The 19,402-nt window shown below is 44.9% G+C and overlaps 1 protein-coding gene across 7 annotated transcripts in view; it reads left to right on the forward strand.

Moving 5' to 3' along the window:
- The window catches only part of LOC140718694 (HEPACAM family member 2-like), a 56,577-nt gene extending 46,252 nt beyond the window's left edge, over window positions 1-10,325 (forward strand). For 3 of the 7 annotated variants that reach the window (XM_073032747.1, XM_073032784.1, XM_073032794.1), the window contains 4 exons: window positions 4,733-4,831; window positions 6,295-6,348; window positions 6,429-6,472; window positions 9,492-10,325. In XM_073032747.1, coding sequence (XP_072888848.1) covers window positions 4,733-4,831; window positions 6,295-6,348; window positions 6,429-6,472; window positions 9,492-9,608 — 314 coding nt within the window. In that variant the 3' untranslated portion in view covers window positions 9,609-10,325. Of the gene's footprint in view, window positions 1-4,732; window positions 4,832-6,294; window positions 6,349-6,428; window positions 6,473-7,103; window positions 9,463-9,491 lie in introns of those variants that run through there. The other 4 variants (XM_073032766.1, XM_073032803.1, XM_073032756.1 and 1 more) reach the window with 3 other exon arrangements.
- Window positions 10,326-19,402: the final 9,077 nt, after the last annotated feature.

Genomic DNA, 19,402 nt, shown 5'->3' on the forward strand with positions numbered 1-19,402 from the left:
AGAGAGAGACATGCTGAATGGACACAGGAAATGGAAAGACAGCGACGTGCTGGATACCGCATTCCACTGGGACAAAAGCTGGTGACTGTGGCATTGTTCTCAGGAGACACCTGGGAACTGCAGACGTGCCAACTCACAGGGACATTGTAAAGCCCTCGGGCAAAGTGGGCTGGTTGAGAGAGAGATTGCATCACCTGCAACCTGATTGACACCTGAGATCCCGTGAGGCAGTATAAAGAAGGGTCTGAAAGAGGACGACCCTCAGACGCACCAAGGAGACACCAAGAAGCACGATAACGCTTCCCGTGGGAACGGGAAGCCATTTTGAAGTAAGCTGCGTGCGTTAAATTCCGAATGCGGGGTTTGTGGCTGGAACCAACGGAAGATCGCTTTTAACTAACAACGGGGAAGATCGCTCCCCTGATTCCACGGATGTTTCGGGCAAGTTTTTCCGTTTTATCTCTCTCTCTCTCCAACACGTGAAACCAAAAGAGAAAAGCCTGCAGACTTCAGAGTGACTCTTTATATTTCCAATTGGACTCAGTATTATATACCCTAGACAACGAAAGAGCTTATTTCTGATTGATTATGGTTACACCGGTGTTTTAGATTGAGTTTTGACGATTTGAATGTTTTGTATTAACCATACGTTTGTGCCCTTATTGAATAAAACGTTTGAAAATAGTAGCATCCGACTCAGCTGATCCATCTATCTTTGCTGGTAAGTTACCTGGTTACGGGGTTTTCGTAACAGTATACAGTATTGGGTTACATTTACAGCTTGAGCAAACTCTGTAAAGATAATCATCAAAGCTTGTTGAACAAAAATGTTATTTCAAAGTTGAGTTCAAAATAAATTTTATTATCAAAGTACGCATATGCCACTATATACAACTTCGAGATTCATCTTCTTGTAGGCATACTCAGCAAATGTCTAGAATAGAAACTATAACAGGATCAGTGAAAGGTCAACCAGAGTGCAGAAGACAACAAACTGATGATAGAAGCTGCTTTCCTATGACAGTGTTTCATGTGGATGTGCTTACTGGTGGGGAGGGCTTTACCTGTGATGTACAGATCCGAACCCAATACTTTCTATAGAATTTTCCGTTCAAAGGTATTGATGTTTCCATATCAAGCTGCAGTGCAGCCAGTCAATATACTCTCCACTACACACCTGTAGAAGTTTGTCAAAGTTTTAGATGTCATGCTGAATCTCCACAGAGTTCGAAGGATGAGGAGGTGCTGCTGTGCTTTTTTTACAATTGCACTTACGTGCTGGGTCCAGGACAGGTCCTCTGAAATAGTACACACAGGAATTTAAATTTGCTCTCCACCTCTGATCCTCGATGAGGACAGGGTGATGGAGCTCTGCTTTCCCTCTCCTTGGCCTTGCTGACAGTGAGAGAGAGGATGTTGTTATGACACCACTCAGCCACTCTCTCTCCTGTATGCTGATTTGTCAGCACCTTTGATTTGCCCCACAACAGTGGTGTCATCTGCAAACTTGAATATGGAATTGGAGCTGAACTTAGCCACACAGTTAAGTAATTAAGGTTAGGCTGTTTAAATATTTCAGATGCATAAGACTAGATGAGCTGGTTCTGTGCTTGTAGTTTTCCGTGACTCCGGTCAAAGATATGGCCTGGCAGCTTGTGTGTCCGGACGGCATTATGTGGGAATTTGTGAAAGCAGGACTACCCCAAACAGGCTCGTCAGTGGGCCGTATCTCTGCTTGAATCTCTCTGGCACCAGCTTATGGGAACAAGTGCAAGTTGGAGATGCTCTGGTACTGAGTAATAATATCAGGGAGGATATCTGAACAGTTTTATACATAATAGAGTCACGAGGCAGAAGAAAGTTAGGTTTAGGAAAGGGGCATTCTGATGTTTAGAGAGCTGGGAAGCAGGGTTTACGAGAAGAATGTCCTGCTGACACTGAGCTGCTTGTTGGTCCTCGTTCACATCTGCTGCTGCCCCGTGCTTGGACTTTTAATTTTACCCCCCATGTTTAATCGTGTTATTGCCACTTTAGCTTTCTCTTTGTACTGCTTCACATCGTACTACAATCTCTGAACCACAACGTTATTTTGTACTTATCGCTGTATTTATTGCTGCGTTTATTATAGAACATGGAACAGTACAGCACAGGAACAGGCCATTCAGCCCACAATGTTGTACGGAACCAGCTACAAAGCAAATCAAAACACCTGAACACTAGCCACTCTTAGGGTTAGTGTAACGCTTTACAGCGCACCATCCGTATGATCAGGATTCAGTTCCTGTGACTGCGCAGGTTTCCTCCAGGTGCTCTGGTTTCCTCCCACATTCCAAAGACGCACTGCTGAGGGTCAGTGCGTGGTGGGCATGCTGTGTTGGCACCGGAAGTGTGGTGACACTGGGCGGGCTGCCACCACAATCCCTCTGATTTGCTTTGACCCAGATGGCGCATTGCACAGCGTGGGTCAATGGACATGTGCCAAACAAGACTGCAGTTTTCAGAAAGAAACTGGAGTTTGTGCACAGTTGGAGTTAGGAAGAGAGAGGTGGAGTTCCTGCTTGGGGGATGAAAAGAGAGGACCTGTGCTGGGGGAAGCAGAGTCTGTGTTTGGTGGGTGCGGAGGGAGGCAGAGTCACTGTTTTCGGGGGAGCTGTGGAGGTCGGAATGGGACGTAGTGGGATGGCTCGGCTTTGGTGAAGAGAAAGAGACTTAACACCAAAGTCGAGTGCCAGGTGCCTCCTCCTCTTCCTCTGGGTCTGCCCTCTGTTCTTGACACCCCCATTCTCCTGAAGCGGCCCAGTACCCTGCAGTCATATCTAACTGGGCAGTACCCAGTACCCTGCAGTCGTATCTAACTGGGCAGTACCCAGTACCCTGCAGTCGTATCCAATTGGGCAGTACCCAGTACCCTGCAGTTGTATCTAACTGGGCAGTACCCTGCAGTCATATCCATTTGGGCAGTACCCAGTACCCTGCAGTCGTATCTAACTGGCAGTACCCAGTACCCTGCAGTTGTATCCAATTGGGCAGTACCCAGTACCCTGCAGTCGTATCTAACTGGGCAGTACCCAGTACCCTGAAGTCGTATCCAACTGGGCAGTACCCAGTACCCTGCAGTCGTATCTAACTGGGCAGTACACAGTACCCTGCAGTCATATCCATTTGGGCAGTACCCAGTACCCTGCAGTCATATCCAACTGGGCAGTACCCAGTACCCTGCAGTCGTATCTAACTGGGCAGTACCCAGTACCCTGCAGTCGTATCCATTTGGGCAGTACCCAGTACCCTGCAGTCATATCTAACTGGGCAGTACCCAGTACCCTGCAGTCGTATCTAACTGGGCAGTACCCAGTACCCTGCAGTCGTATCTAACTGGGCAGTACCCAGTACCCTGCAGTCATATCCATTTGGGCAGTACCCAGTACCCTGCAGTCATATCTAACTGGGCAGTACCCAGTACCCTGCAGTCGTATCTAACTGGGCAGTACCCAGTACCCTGCAGTCATATCCAACTGGGCAGTACCCAGTACCCTGCAGTCGTATCTAACTGGGCAGTACCCAGTACCCTGCAGTCATATCCAACTGGGCAGTACCCAGTACCCTGCAGTCGTATCTAACTGGGCAGTACCCAGTACCCTGCAGTCGTATCCAACTGGGCAGTACCCAGTACCCTGCAGTCATATCTAACTGGGCAGTACCCAGTACCCTGCAGTCATATCCAACTGGGCAGTACCCAGTACCCTGCAGTCGTATCTAACTGGGCAGTACCCAGTACCCTGCAGTCGTATCTAACTGGGCAGTACCCAGTACCCTGCAGTCGTATCCAACTGGGCAGTACCCAGTACCCTGCAGTCGTATCCAACTGGGCAGTACCCAGTACACTGCAGTCGTATCGAACTGGGCAGTACCCAGTACCCTGCAGTCGTATCCAACTGGGCAGTACCCAGTACACTGCAGTCGTATCGAACTGGGCAGTACCCAGTACCCTGCAGTCGTATCTAACTGGGCAGTACCCAGTACCCTGCAGTCATATCTAACTGGGCAGTACCCAGTACCCTGAAGTCGTATCTAACTGGGCAGTACCCAGTACCCTGCAGTCGTATCCAACTGGGCAGATTAGGTCGGTGGTGCCAATGTCTCCATCATATTGAGGCCTTGAGGAGGGAGGGTAGTGAGGGTACAACAGGGGGTTTAGTGTGACTCCGAGACCAGATAGCAGAGCAGGGTTTTGTGACACTGGAGCAGCTGGTGGGAACTATCTATGGAAGACTCCTGTTATTTGATATTAGATGGATCACACCCACTAATGGTGACAGTCACACATCACATTCTCATCACAGCTTGGATAAATAGAAGGCTATGGGTAACCCGAGGTAATTTCTAGACATGTTCGGCACAGCATTGTGGGCCGAAGGGCCTGTATTGTGTTGTAGGTTTTTCAATGTTTCTATCGTAGGTTGTATGTGAAGTGTTCCTGTGTTAGAGATGTGAGTGAGAGTAAGCGTTCGGCACGGACTAGAAGGGCCGAGATGGCCTGTTTCCCTGCTGTAATTGTTATATGATTATATGATATGTTCCTGTGTTAGAGATGTGAGTGAGAGTAAGCGTTCGGCACGGACTAGAAGGGCCGAGATGGCCTGTTTCCCTGCTGTAATTGTTATATGATTATATGATATGTTCCTGTGTTAGAGATGTGAGTGGGTGTCAATGGCTTCTCTTTATGCATCTTTAGATCAAGTTTGTGACAGCAGCTCCGTAACCTGGAGAGTATTCTTCACAACAATGTTGGGCTGTACAGTGTTCTTTCTCCTCCACCGTTTGCTCTATCAGTGTAAGTATCAAAATGATTAAACCGTTCATCTCTTTGCTCACTTTCTATGGAAGTGGGTTTCAGTGAAAACTTTCTCCAGGTCTCAGTGTCACTCTTGCTTCTGAAAAGTAGACAGTTGTGGTTAAATCTTCAGCACAACGCTCCTTTTGTCCCTGAACGGCTGCCATCATTTGGGAACAGCTCTGGAGCTATTGTGGGTGTTGTCAGTTCATGTGGAGCTGCCAATAGTTGTCAGGACTCCTGCTCCGGTGATTTCCTACTGCACCTTCCGCTGGGTAGCACCTGTGTTCCACAGGGGTCTGGGTTAGGACCGATTCTTTTTACATTTGATGTCAGTAATTTGGATGATGGAATTAACGGGTTTCTTGCAAAGTTTGCAGGCGATATGAAGATAGGTGGAGGGGCAGGGAGTTTTGAGGAAGTAGAGAAGCTACAGAAGGACGTATCAGATAAGGAGAATGGGCAAATAAATGGCAGATGGAATACAGTGTTGGGAAGTGTACAGTCATTGACCTTGGTAGATGGAATGAAAGGGTTAACTATTTTCTAAATGGAGAGAAAATACAAAAAACTGAGGTGCAAAGGGACTTGGGAGTTCTTGTGTAGGATTCCCTGAAGTTTAATTTGCAGGTTGAGACTGTGGTGAGGAAGGCAAATGTGATGTTAGCATTCATTTCAGGAGGACTAGAATAGAAAAGCAGGGATGTAATGCTGAGACTTTATTAAGCACTGGTGAGGCCTCACGGAGTATTGTGAATGGTTTTGCCCCCTTAGAAAGGATGTGCTGAAACTGGAGAGGGTTCAAAGGACTTTCACGAACATGATCCCAAGATTGAATGGCTTGTCGTATGAAGAGTGTTTGATGGCTCTGTGCTTGTATTTGCCGGAATTCAGAAAAATGAGGGGTGATCTCAGTGAAACCTATCGAATGCTGAAAGTCCTTGATGGAGTGGATGTGCAGAGAATGTTTCCCATGGTGTGAGGGTCAAAGCCCAGAGGACACAGCCTCGGAATACTGGGGCATCCTTTTAGAATGGAGATGAGAAGGAATTTCTTCAGCCAGAGATGGTGAATCTGTGGAATTCTTTGCCACAGGTAACTGTGGAGGCCAAATCTTTATGTATATTTAAGACAGAGATTTGTAGATTCTTGATTGATCAGGGCATGAGGTGATACAGGGAGAAAGCAGAGATTGAGACTGAGGGGAAAATTAGATCAGCCATGACTAAATGGTGGAGCAGACTCGATGGGCCAAATGGCCTAATTCTGCTCCCATGTCTTATGGTCTTATGGAGCTGAAATTATTCCTTGGGTTCAGTCTCCACAGTTGCTGTTCAACCTGCTGAGTGTTTCCATCACTTTCTGTTTTCTCTGGATCGTTGAGTTTGATTTTCAATGTCTGTGCTTTTTTTAAAAGGCATAATTTCTTATTCAGTTCCTTTATAATTTGCCTCACTGCTCAGCCCTAGGAACAGGACTTGCCTTTAACATCTGGAGAAGATATATCCAGAGGAATGGTGAGTGCAGTCAGGTATCTCTGATAACATTGCATATTAAATTTGCATAAAAAAACAAATGATTCATGTATTTTTTACAGATCGGAACCAAGAAACAAGGCAAGGCAGACATACTGAAGTACAGGTACTTTGTTTCTATTAACTCTTGCACTGTTTCAGTGTTCATGTAATTGTAAATTGACTCATTGTCTAACCCCTCCCGCTCTCCTGTGTACTGTACACTCTCTTTAGAATCTTTCTGCTCTACTTATTATGCCATCGTCTGTCAGACATTGAAACGCATGCCCCAGAGTGAGCCTCTGCCTCTGTTAGACTGACAGGTATGTGATTGGATATAATGTGGTGCACGATTTCTCTGACTGTCTCACTGATTCCCTGTCTGGCACATTCCTCCTGTAAGTTACAGACGTTATCTCCCAGGCTATCCCTTATTCTGCAGTGTGACAGCTTCAGTCTTCTCCCATTGCAACATCTGGCCCATCCATTTTGCTGCTGCTGTTGTCTGTCTCGCCAGTGTTTGACTGTGAAGATTTCAAGCTTCAGTGGAGGTGTTGATCAGCCTTACTAATTGGGGAAAGTAACTGATTTTGTATCTGGTGGTCCTGGTGTGGATGCTACGTAGCCTCCTCTCTGATAGGAGAGGGACGTGAGCAGGGTGGGTGGGATCCTTTATGAGATTGCTGGCCTTTTTCTGGCACCTTTCTGTCGATGTATATATTTGTCATCTAGTAACAATTGCATTTTGTTTATTTCAGAAGTTAGAAGTTACGCAAGTTGTCAGGTCAGATGACCAATCTCTTCAATTAGAATCGGCACCGCATTCAGCATCTTCTGATACATTTTAGTGGACAAATGCTTGCCTCCCAGTGACCTTGATTTAGGCAGGAGCCTGGGAAGAGTTTCTCGCCAACATCACGTGCTTACCCTGGATGTGAACAATTTTCATTAACACTGGAATCATTATTCCCGATTCTGAGAAGCAGAGGGAGTCTCTTTCTCTTGGGCCTCTGGCAGCTCTCCCCATTTTCAGAAGTTGCATCTTGTGTACACTAGCAGCTCATTCCACACTCACACCACCCTCTGAGTGAAGAAGTTTCCCCACAGGTTTCCCTTAAATATTTCATCTTTCACCCTTAACTTTCTAGTTTCACCTAACTTCAGTGGAGTGAGTTTGCTTGCATTTACCCTATCTATAACCCTCATAATTTTGTATACCTCTATCAAACCTCCACTCAGTTTCCTATGCTCCAGAGATAAGCTGTCCCAACCTATTCAACCTTTCCCTATAACTTGATTGAGATGTATCAGATGATAAGAGGCTTTGAACATCCAGCTCCTTTCTCCAGTGGCAATGACTAATACCAGAGTGCAGACTCTTAATGTGATTGGAGCAAAATATAGGGTGTGACGTCAGAGGTAGATTTTTCTACAGGGAGTAGTGGGAAATGTCTGGAATCTCTGCTGGGCATGGTTATTGTGGCTGATTCATTAGTGACATTAAGAGACTCTTGAAATGGGCTCATTGATAAATAAAGATGGGGGGTGGTTATTGGCTGCGTAGGATGAAGGGTTTAGACTGATCATTGAGTAGGTTTATATGGGTTCGCACAACATCATCAGCTAGATAATGTTCCATTTTAACATTAACTTAAAATTAATACACATAACTCACATGTGTACAAAAATTAACAATGACATTAGTGTAAAATTGAGAGAGAGAGATAGAAAAAGTCTTGTCTGAGGTAGTGTTAGGTTTTTCAGTTCAGTCCAAGATCCTGAGGGCAGTGGGGCAGAAACTGTTGTTAAAGTGAGGTGTGGGTCTTCATAACTTTGCCATGGTCGGTCCCAAGCCCGGCTGTGAAAGGAGGAGGGTTAGGCATGAGGCTCGCAACCTCATCCTGTAAAAACCCACTGCTACAGAAACACCAACAAAGCTCCAAAGTCCTCATCCCTGGGAGAGGAAGGATACACCAAGAAGGTAGGGGACAGCTTGACAGAGTGGCCCAGGACAGAGGACTCTGTCGAGCTGCTGTTGGCAGCCGATCCCATGTACATGTGATGTGTTTAAGTATGTAAGAAAATGGCGCCAGTGAACAACACAGCCAACGATGATATCATGTAGTGTAGACGATTCACAGAACTGCTACTGTCACTTCTTTTATGTCATCTTTTTCTTTCATATTTGTTTCTGCTACTTTTGGAACCTGTGATCGAGATTCTGGTCTTGTGTTATTGGGCCAATTGGAGTGATCTGGCATTTTGCTGTCTCTGATGTGTTCGGTCATGTTTCATGTGAAGCCTGGAGATGAGGCACGAACCCACGATTGACCCATTTCTCACCGACTAAAGCTTTGAGGAAAACTGAAATCCTCAAGCCGAGTGCGTGCTTAGCGCTGTCGACCTCTTACTACTGCTGCGAGTGACGGCTGGCCTCCCTTTCCCTCTCACTACAGAGGGCAGCGCTGCAGCCCTGGGTCTTGGGCATGGTTTAATTGAAGCAGTTTGTGGGTTGGACTCTGTAGGTCATGTTATGATGTGTTTCTGGTCGCTCCTTATTTCTTGTTGCTATTTTGGGCTATTTTAATTGAGGTGGCCTGCGTTTAACAAATGATATAGCACCAGATTGAACTGACCTGGATATGCCTGACTTGATTTTGTGTTTTGTTTTATTTAATTTAATTTATTTTTGGATTTTTATTTATTTGTTAACTAACTGATTGGTTTATTGGTTGAGATACAGGCCCTTACAGATCTTCGAGCCGCGCTGCCCAGCAACCCACCGATTTAGCCTTAGCCCAATCACTGGACAATTTAAAATGACCAATTAACCTACGAACTGCTAGTTCTTTGGACAGTAGGAGGAAATCTAAGTGGTAACGGGGTTAACATACAAACTCCTTACAGGCTGCGGCAGGAATTGAACTGTACTATAATGCATTATACTAACTATACTATGTGCTGTGTTTATCACTTTTTTTGTGTGTTGGGGGGGTGGTTTAATGTTTTTCTTTGCATGGGTCCCATGGTGTTTCTTTATTTCGTAGTTGTCTGTAGGAAGACAGGGTTGTGTACTGCATACATACTTTAATAATAAATGTATTTTGAATCTGTGAACCTCTCCTCCATGTTCTCTACCTGCACAGGTGCAGCACAAGGCTGTCAGCTTGGTCACTGCTCTACATTTTTTTACACCTATGAATGTCTGGCTAAGCACATCTCCAATGCCATGTTCACGTTTGCTGATGGCAGCACTGCCATAGGCCGAGAAACCAAGGAGCTGATTATAGACATCAGGCGAAGGAAACAGGAGGTCCATGAGCCATCAGAGGATCAGAGGTGGAGAGGGTCAGTAACTTTAAATTCCTAGGTATTATTATTTTGGAGGACCTGGCCTGGGTCCAGCACCCAAGTGCAATTAGAAACAAATCACTGCAGAACCACTACTTCCTGAGGAGTTTGTGGAGATACGGCATGACATTGAAAACTCTGACTAACTCCCATAGGTGTGTGGTGAAGAGTATATTGACTGGCTGTATCACAGTCTGGAAACAGCAATGTACTTGAATGGAAAATCCTCTAAAAGTAGCGGATACAGCCCAGTCCATCACGGGTAAGGCCCTCGCAACGACTGAGCACATCTACATTAAACAGTCAATATGCCTGTTCCATTTTGTTCATTTTATTTGTGCAGGAGGAGCGATTTTGGGGGTTGATGTGCCTATTCCGTCTTTATTCACTTTTTGTGTGGGGAGGGGGTATTTGGGGGTTGATGATTGTGCTGCCTTTCTTTTTTTTTCTTGGTTTCATGACTGCCAGGCAAAAAAGAATTTCAAAGTTGAATACTTTGAAAATAAATGAACCTTTGAATGCTGTCACAGGAGATCAGCATCCATCATCAGGGTCCCCTGCCACCCAAGACATGCTCTCTTTTCATTATTGCCACCAGAAAGAAGCTACAAGAGCCTCAGGAGTTTTATTACCAGGTTGAGGAAGAGTCAAACCCCCCCCCCCAACCAAAGGGGATAACTTTACACAACTTCATTTGCCTGATCATTGAAATGTTCCCACAATCAACAGACTCACTATCAAGAACACTTCATCTCATTTTCTCAATATTTATTATTATTGTTTCTTCTTTTTGAATTTGCACAGTTTGTTATCTTCTTCACTCTGGTTGAACACCCTAGTTGGGCGGTCCTTCATTGACCCTGTTATTCTATCGATTTGTTGATGATGCCACAGAAAATGAATCTCAGGGTTGAATACGGTAACATTTATGTACTTTGTTAATAACATTGTTACGTACCCCGTAACTGGGTGTCTTACCAGCAAAGATAGAAGTATTTGTTGGAGTCTGGTGGTACTATTTTCAAACAGGGTTTATTAGTAAAATATACAAATCAATATCAACAATGCAAATATACAGATAATACACGTTAGCAATACTAAACCTAAAAGTGTGGGTATAATAATAATCAAATATAAACAAGCTCTATCGTTGTCTAGGGGATAATGAATTGTCATATGTAAATATAAAGTTCAGTTCATTTCATTCGTGCTGAGGTAGTTGTTGGTTCTGGGGGAGAGAGAGAGAGAGAGAGAGAGAGAGAGAGGGGGGGGAGGGGGGAGAGAGAGAGGGGGAGAGAGAGGGGGAGGGGAGGGAGGGAGAGAGAGTGGGAGGGGAGGGAGGGAGAGAGGGGGAGGGGAGGGAGGGAGAGAGAGGGGGAGGGAGAGAGAGGGGAGGGAGAGAGAGGGGGAGGGAGAGAGGGGGAAGAGAGGAGGGGAGAGAGAGGGAGGGAGGGAGGGGGAGAGAGGGGGGAAGAGAGGAGAGAGGATGGGGGGGAGAGAGAGAGGGAGGGAGAGAGTGGGGGGAGAGAGGAGAGAGAGAGAAAAAAAAAGCCAGTCAAACCTTCCTTTACGTTCTTGATCCGTCAAGTTGTTGTGGCCATTCAGGTATGACCCCTCTGTCCTTTAGCTAGACCGTTCTTCCGTGGTGGACTCGTCACCCAGGCAAGGGTGGACACACACACACAAGCCCCCACCTGCCTCGCTATCACACTATGAGTTAACCTGACCGATCCGTTCGGTCCCCGATGCCCCCACACCTTCTCATGGGTTTCTGATGCTCACTAGTGTGTCTCCTGGTGTGTCTGAGGGGTGTCTCCCCAGACCTCACTTTTATCCCTACTCACGGGGTCTCAGGTGTCAATCAATTTTGAATGGCTTAGCCCATCAAACCAGCCCACTCCGGCTGTCCACTGAGGAATTTTAATGAACAGAATGGTACCAAGTAAACAGCCCTCTCCGGAGCCATAAGTCTTACAGGAGCCATAACATGGTGGATAAACATGTCTCTCTCTCAGGCTGTTATCAGTAACAGATGTTCTAGCATGTTTTTTCCTTTATCTCTCTTACTCTCTCATGAACACGTGGAAACAGTAACAGTTTGTGATTCTCCTGGGGGTGGGGGACATAGGCAACTCTGTACCCTTCTGCCCATCAGAGTTGTTCATCCTTCGTAACAACATTTACTTTGAACTTTAATTATTTTATGGGATTGGCTGACCCTGCCAGTCTGGTGATGTCACAGCTTCTGGATTTGGATCTTGCTTAAATTTGGATTACTGTGGTAGGGATGAGAAAAGAGGGAATTTCTTGTTTGGGGATCACCCCATCATAGCCCCAGATCGTTCAAACACCACTGGCCTTGGTCAGTGACTCTACGTGGTTGTGGTCAGGTTTGTGTTCGATCCAATTCCGTCTATATGCTGCCAGCCTTCAAAGTTCAAAGTAAATATTATTATTATGGTACATAATTGTCATCACATAAAACACTGTGATTCTTTTTCCTGTGGGCTTATCAGCAAATCTATAGAATTGTAACTGTATCAAGATTCATTGAAAGATCAAGCAGGTCAAGTTATTTCTAGCAGTGATGAGGTAGCCTACAGAGGAGAGGTTAACACCCTGGCACAGTGGTGCCAAGGTAACATCCCCTCCCTCAATGTCCAAAAAACACCTGAACGCAGATTACAGGAGGAACGGAGACAGGCTCACACCAATCAACATCAATGGGACAGTTTCAAATTCCTCGGCATACACATCACCAGTGATCTCACCTGGACTGTGGCAAAAAAAGCACAACAGCATCTCTTCCACCTCAAGACCTTCTACAGGGACACCTTTGAGAGCATCCTGACTGCCTGTAATCACCGCCTGGTACAGGAACTGCACCAACCTTAATCACTGGGCACTGCAGAGAGTGGTACATACAGCCCAGCATATTTGTGGATGTGAACTTCCCTCCATTGAGGACACTTACAGCAGCAGGTGCGTAAAGAAGGCCTGGAAGATCACTGGGGACACCAGACACCACAACCATAAACTGTTTCAGCTGCTTCCCCCTGGCAAACGGTACCACAGCATTAAAACCAGGACCAACAGGCTATGGGACAGCTTCTTTCTACAAGCCATTAGACTTATAAATTCACATGTCTGTACATTGTGACAGTCATAACACAAAGATTTTTACTCCCTCACATTGTGGGACAGATGTAAGATTTAAATAAATAAATATTCAAATAGAGTGTAGCAGAAACTGCAAATGCAAATATAAATAAATACAAATAAAAACGGGAACATGAAATAACAAGATAAAGAGTCCCTAAATTGAGATCCAATCACAAACAAAAAATTTGCAAATGGTGGAAATCTGGACAAAATGCTAGAGGAACTCAGCAGGCCAGGCAGCATCTATGGAAATAACAGTCCACCCAAAACATTGACTGTACTCTTTTCCTAGATGCTGCCTGGCCTGTTGAGTTCCTCCAGCATTTTGTGTGTGTTGCTTAAAGTGAGACTTGGTTATGGGAACATCTAAATAGATGGTAAGACAGTGTAGTTACCCCTTTTTGTTCAAGAACCTCATGGTTGCAGAGTAGTAACTATTCTTGAACCTGATGGTGCGAGTCCTGGGGTTCTTGTACCTTCTACCAGATGGCAGCAGCAAGAAAAGACCTTTATTTACTTTTATAGACCTTTATTTACTATTTACACTTTATTTACAATTTACACTTAATTTAATATTTACACTTTACACTTTACTTACCCAAAATCAACACCAACACATACCTTCTCACTTAGTGTATCTGCGCCTGTTAGTTCTATTATTTTTGCATAGAATGTATAAAATAATCATTTAAAATCCCAGATATTCTGACTATTTGTTCCTCACCCCCAGCCTCTGAACAATTACAATCTACTCTGCTGTTTTCTTTTATCCTATTTCAGAGCATCTTTTTCCTCACACTCGAGTTATAGCCAAGTTTTGCACGGGAGCTGGTAGGTACCTGGAATGGGTAACCAGGGACAGTAGTAGAAGCAGGCAGTTCAGTGGAGTTGAGGGAGCTTTGAGCTTTGAGGGAGCTTTCCCTCCATGGAGAATGGAGGGAAACATGGAGAACGGAGGGATACGGATGCTGCACAGGAAACATTTAGTACAAACTGGCATCAAAATCAACACAATATTGCAGGGTGAATGGTCCATCTGACTTTGTACTGTTCCAAGTGCTGATGATCTCTCTGGTTAACTGGTTGGGTCAATCCTGGGTGAGACTTTGGGCAACTAAGGTACTAGAAGGTTTCCTATAGTGGGCAAGTGTAAGGCTAGAGGGCACAAACTCAGAATAGGGGGGCGTTCAGTTACAGCAGAGATGAGGAGGGGTTTCCTTAGCCAGAGGGTGAGGAATCTAGGGAACTGATTGCCTCAGATGACTGTGGAGGCCAAGTCGTTGGGTGTATTTAAAGCAGAGTTTGATAGTTTCCTGATTTGTAAGGGTGTCAAAGGTTACAGGAAAAGGCAGGGATTGGGGTTGAGGGAGGATAATACATTAGCCATGATGGAATGGCAGAGCAGACTCAATGGGCTGAATGGCCCAATACTGCTCCTATACAGTCAGTCCACAAGGAATGTGGCAGCAGGCACAAGATAAAGTTCTGGACTTCCGTATTTGAGAGCTCATGGCATAACCTGATAAAATCCGGGCTAAAGCAGTCCAGAATTGGCAGAATCCATTCAGGAACAGAGGGTATGTGTTGGAGTTTTCCCTACACTTCTGGTAATTGAAGTATCAGTGAGTCACAGGGTGGGAAGTCTTCACTGTAAACAAATTCCCTGGAAAGTGATGGAATTCTGGGTAATCTTGTTAGTTACTCCTACATTCCAGAGGACATCAGATACCAGACTAGTCCACATCCGATCACTGTGAAATGTTTGTTCAAGATTACAAGGCTGCTGCCAAATCCCGCATCTGAAAGTGTAGAAAGTGAAAGAGCTCAGTAAGTTGACAGCGAGTTCGCACATTGACACACATCTGACGGGGACACGTCCAGTGGAACGTTGCACAGCTGCATCACAATTTGCAGTGAAGGACAGTCACAGCAGAGGGTGCAGTTGGTACAACAACTTTCTAAACCCACAGTCCAAGTTTTCAAAGGATTTAGTTTCAACAGTTGCAGCCTGGTGCACTGTCATCAACAACGGAACACCCAGCCCATCATTAGAAGCTGCAGACACCCTGTACTGCCGCACCTCCCTGTCTCAGTGTGATCGCAGCACGGGATCAGAAGCAACACACCTTGATCCACAGGACTGCAGGGGATAGAGCCACCCCTGCCCGACTGCCAGTGGGGGTGTCAACAACTCAAAGATCTATCCTGGGCCCAACAGGTTGATCCATTTACAAAAACATGGTATGTTACAGATGTACTGTGGAGAGCATTTGACTGGATGCACAGGACTGGAAAAAAACTTACAAGCTTGCAGACTCAACCAGCTCCATCATGGGCATGAACCCCCCCACCAGTATTTTTAATAAATTCTTCCTGTAACTTATTTTTTTTTATTATGTCTTGTATTGCCACCACAAAGCAATGAATTTCGTGATAAACAAAGATAATAAATCTGATTCTGATCATTCTGTGTTAATGACCGAGCCATGTAATAACCAATCTCGGTTTGTAAGGAGTTTTTGGGTTTGGATTGCTTTGAGTTACAGTGGAGACTGATTTAACGTAGTGCTCACCAGGGAGCTGCAGAAGTATCTCCATAGATAGAAGAGTTGTGCCGAACCAGCAAAAACAAATCCAAACACCAATTCGACAACCCCCCCCCCCCCCCACATCCTCCTTATACCCACGTGCCTATCCAAACCTCTCCTAAAGGCCTCTAATGTATTTGCCTCCCTCACCATATCAGGCATCCAAAACTCTGAGTTTAAACAAAAACTTACCTCGTACATCCCCTTGAACCTATCCCCCCCCCCCGCCCCACGTTCAATGCATGCCCTGTGGGATTAGACATTTCAGCCCAGGGAAAGAGATAATCCCTGTCTACTCTATCTATCCCTCTCAGAATCTCGTAAACCTCCAGACCTACCCTCAGCCTCCAGAGAAAGCAACCCAGGTTTACTCAGCCTCTTGAGATAGCACATACTTTCTAAACCAGGCAGCATTCTAGTACCAAGCTGTAACAACTCACATTTATCTGGGTTAAACTCCATCTGCCATTTCTCAGCCCACCTCTGCGACTGATCTCAGTTGCACTGTATTCTTTGCCAGTCTTCTACACTGTCCACAACTCCAGTTTTGGTATCATCCACAGATTAACTAAACCACCCATCTACATTTTCATCCAGGTCATTTATACACATTACAAACAGCAGAGGTCCCAGCATTGATCCTTGTGGAATTCCACTCATTACAGACCTCCAGCTCGAAAAAGTTCCTTCAATCACTACCTTCTGTCTTCTAAGCTACTTCTCTTCCTGGGACTGTGTAGGTTTTCCCCAGTAACGCAGTTTCCTCCAATATTCCATAGGTTGAATGCAAACTGATGACTGTAAATTACTTCTAGGGTGGATGGAAAAAGGTGGAAGAATAGATTAGAGGGGAAATTAGGTGGGATGTGGGGTTGTCCTGTGATCTGGCACAGATTTGATGGGGGATCTCATACGGAAACATTGCAGTTCAACCACGGCTGACAAAGAAAGTTAAGGACTGCAGAAGATGATGCAATTATCTTGTGTACAAGATGAGGCATTGATCGTGTGGATAGTCAGAGACTTTTTCCCAGGGCTGAAGTGGCTAGCATGAGAGGGCATAGTTTTAAGGTGCTTGGAAGTAGGTACAGAGGAGATGTCAGGGGTAAGTTGATTTTTTTTTCTTTTTTTAAAACAAAATCAGAGTAGTGAGTGTATGGAATGAGCTGCTAGTGGCAGCAGTAGCAACAGGGTCTTTTAAGAGACTCCTGGATAGGTACATGGAGCTCAGAGAAATGGAGGGCTATGGGTAAGCCTAGGCAGTTCTAAGGTAAGGACATGTTCGGCACAGCTTTGTGGGCCGAAGGGCCTGTATTGTGCTGTGGGTTTTCTATGTTTCTAAATTGGTCATGATCTTTCCAGGATCACTTGATTCTCATGGTCCCAGAGGATTGGAAGATTGCAAGTGTCACTCCACTCTTTAAGAGCAGACAGCAAAAGAAAGGAAATTATAAGCCAGTTTGCCTAACCTCAGTGGTTGGGAAAGTGTTGGGAGTCTATTATTAAAGATGAGGTTTTGAAGTATTTGGAGACTAATGATAAAATAAGTCAAAGTCAACATGGTTTCTGTAAAGGGAAATCTTGTTTGACAACTCTGTTAGAGTTCTTCAAAGAAGTAACAAGCAGGGTGTGACAAAGGAGAGGCAGTGAATGTCATTTACATGGATGTTCAGAAAGTGTTTGATAAGGTGCCACATGCAGTGGCATATCTACGGTATGGCAGGTATCATGCCCTGAGTGCCACTTGAAAGGGGGGGGGGGGGGGTCGCAACTGAGCAGTTTCTCTTAAAATCAGACAAGCCATCCTCGGATAGTGAAAAAAAGAATTTTCTTCAGATGTATGATCTGTCTTTGATTATCATGGGTGAGAAGCACTAGGATGGCTTTATTTCAGAGCATTGTGTAAGAAGACCATGAAACGTTTCTTCACGAAGAAAGAAAGTGGAACTGAAGGATGGAAGAGATGAAAGTTGGAGGTGGAGGAAGCCAAGAAGTTAAGCAAGTTCTTCATGCCCTTCTTTGAAAAGCCCGGAACAAGTAGTTCAACACGCTCCATGGAGTTGCCTGCACCTGCTACAAGTTTGTTGGAATCCAAAGGTGGATTGAGTACAAATGCATCACAAGCCGAGGAGGAAGTCAAGTCAGATAAATCTGAGTATGCCGAGATTAAGAGTGAGGCTGCCACAGCGAATGTGGACATGACAGGAGGGGAAGCTGATGGTGGTCGTGGTGATGGTGAGTTTATTGATGAGATTTTACCTGACAAGATTGAACCTGACAACACTGAACCTAGTGAACTGGATGGTGTCAAAGAGCCTCGAACTGTCATACCAGAGGTGATTGAACAGCATGACATTGGACTTCTTAAATTTGACAAGGATACTAGAAAAGCAATTCTGCCTGAAGCATTGAGAACAGAAATAATAAAGCTGGGTTTGAACTATTTCCAGAACAGTGAGGGGCCTTTCCTACCAACAAATAACCACTCAATGAACAAAACTTGGTTCAAGAAGAAATTGGGAAACGGTCATGGTGAGGAAGTGACTCGCTCATGGCTGATCTATTCCCCTTCTAAAATATCTGCATTTTGTATCTGTTGTCTTCTCTATTCCCAGTCAGGCCATCAATCCTCATTGGAGCAGGAAAATGGATTCAACCAGTGGAAAGCAAGATTAGTGTTCATGAAAATGCCTAGAATCATTGGGAATGCTTCACACAGTGGAAAGAAATTTAGCTGGAAACAGAGGAGTTATTGACACGTGCTGTGATGTCTTGATGAGAATCCTTCACTGCATAAAATTCCTTGTGACTCAGAACCTTGCTTTGAGAGGACACAGGTCAATTCAACTGAATGATGACTCCAATGTGGGAAATTTCCTTGGCTTACTGAAACTACTGGCCATCTTTGACCCTGTCATAAAAGAACACCTCACTCATTTGGAAAGTCATCCTGGATCCATGTCTTGACTTTCACCGGGTGTCCAGAACAAATTCATCCACGTGATGGCATCCATTGTTCACCAGAGTTTACTGAGAAGCATTCGTAAAGTACTATGCTCTCATGTTCGACTCGACTCCTGATCAGGCACACTGTGAGCAGATGTCAGAAGTAGTGAGGTATGTGGAAGTTGATTTTGAAAGGAAAACAGTCTGTGTTAGAGAGTCCTTCCTTGGTCTTATTCAGATAAGCCAGAAGGATGCTGAGAGCTTGGCTGAAGACATCGTGAAACAGCTAGAGAAGAATGAAATGGAGCTACAAGATTGTCAGTCACAGTGCTATGACAATGCTGCTGTGGTGGCTGGACACAGAAGTGGTGTTCATCAAAGAATAAATGAAAAAAAACAACCTGATAGTGTTTGTGAATTGTGACAATCACTCAACTCAACTTGATGGCTGTACATGCAGCTAAGCAGGATACAATGATGGTTGCATTTTTGGAACCATTGAAGCTCTCCCTGTGTTTTTCTCTCCTTCAACAGTGCTGGGAAAAACTCAAAAACCCCATGTCTGTGGTTGTTAAGTCAGAGTCTGAAACCAGGTGGAGTGCAAGGACAGAAGCAGTGAAGCCCATCAACAAGTACGTTGAGGAGATACCTCAAGTTCTCCTGGACAAGATAGACAATGAAAACAAAACCAGTGAAACAAGAAATGATGCAAGGCAGCTGTACAACCACATGCTGAGTTACGATTTTCTGATTTTGGAACAAAGTACTCATTTGCATTGACCATATTCAAAAGAGGCTGCAGGATCCTAGCATGAACTTCCATGATGGCTGCCCTGGATTTGAAAGCCCTCCGAGATCATTTTGATGATGAAAGAGAAGTGTTGGTCAGTGAGTCACTCAAAGAAGGAGTCGATCTCTATCAAGAATGGAATATTGAAGTTAAAAGATGTCAGAGACGAAAGAAACGAATGGCTGATGAGAACTCGAGAGACGCTGGGTTAACAGCTAAG

Source organism: Hemitrygon akajei, chromosome 2, assembly GCF_048418815.1.
Source record: "Hemitrygon akajei chromosome 2, sHemAka1.3, whole genome shotgun sequence".
In the NCBI taxonomy this organism is placed as follows: domain Eukaryota; kingdom Metazoa; phylum Chordata; class Chondrichthyes; order Myliobatiformes; family Dasyatidae; genus Hemitrygon; species Hemitrygon akajei.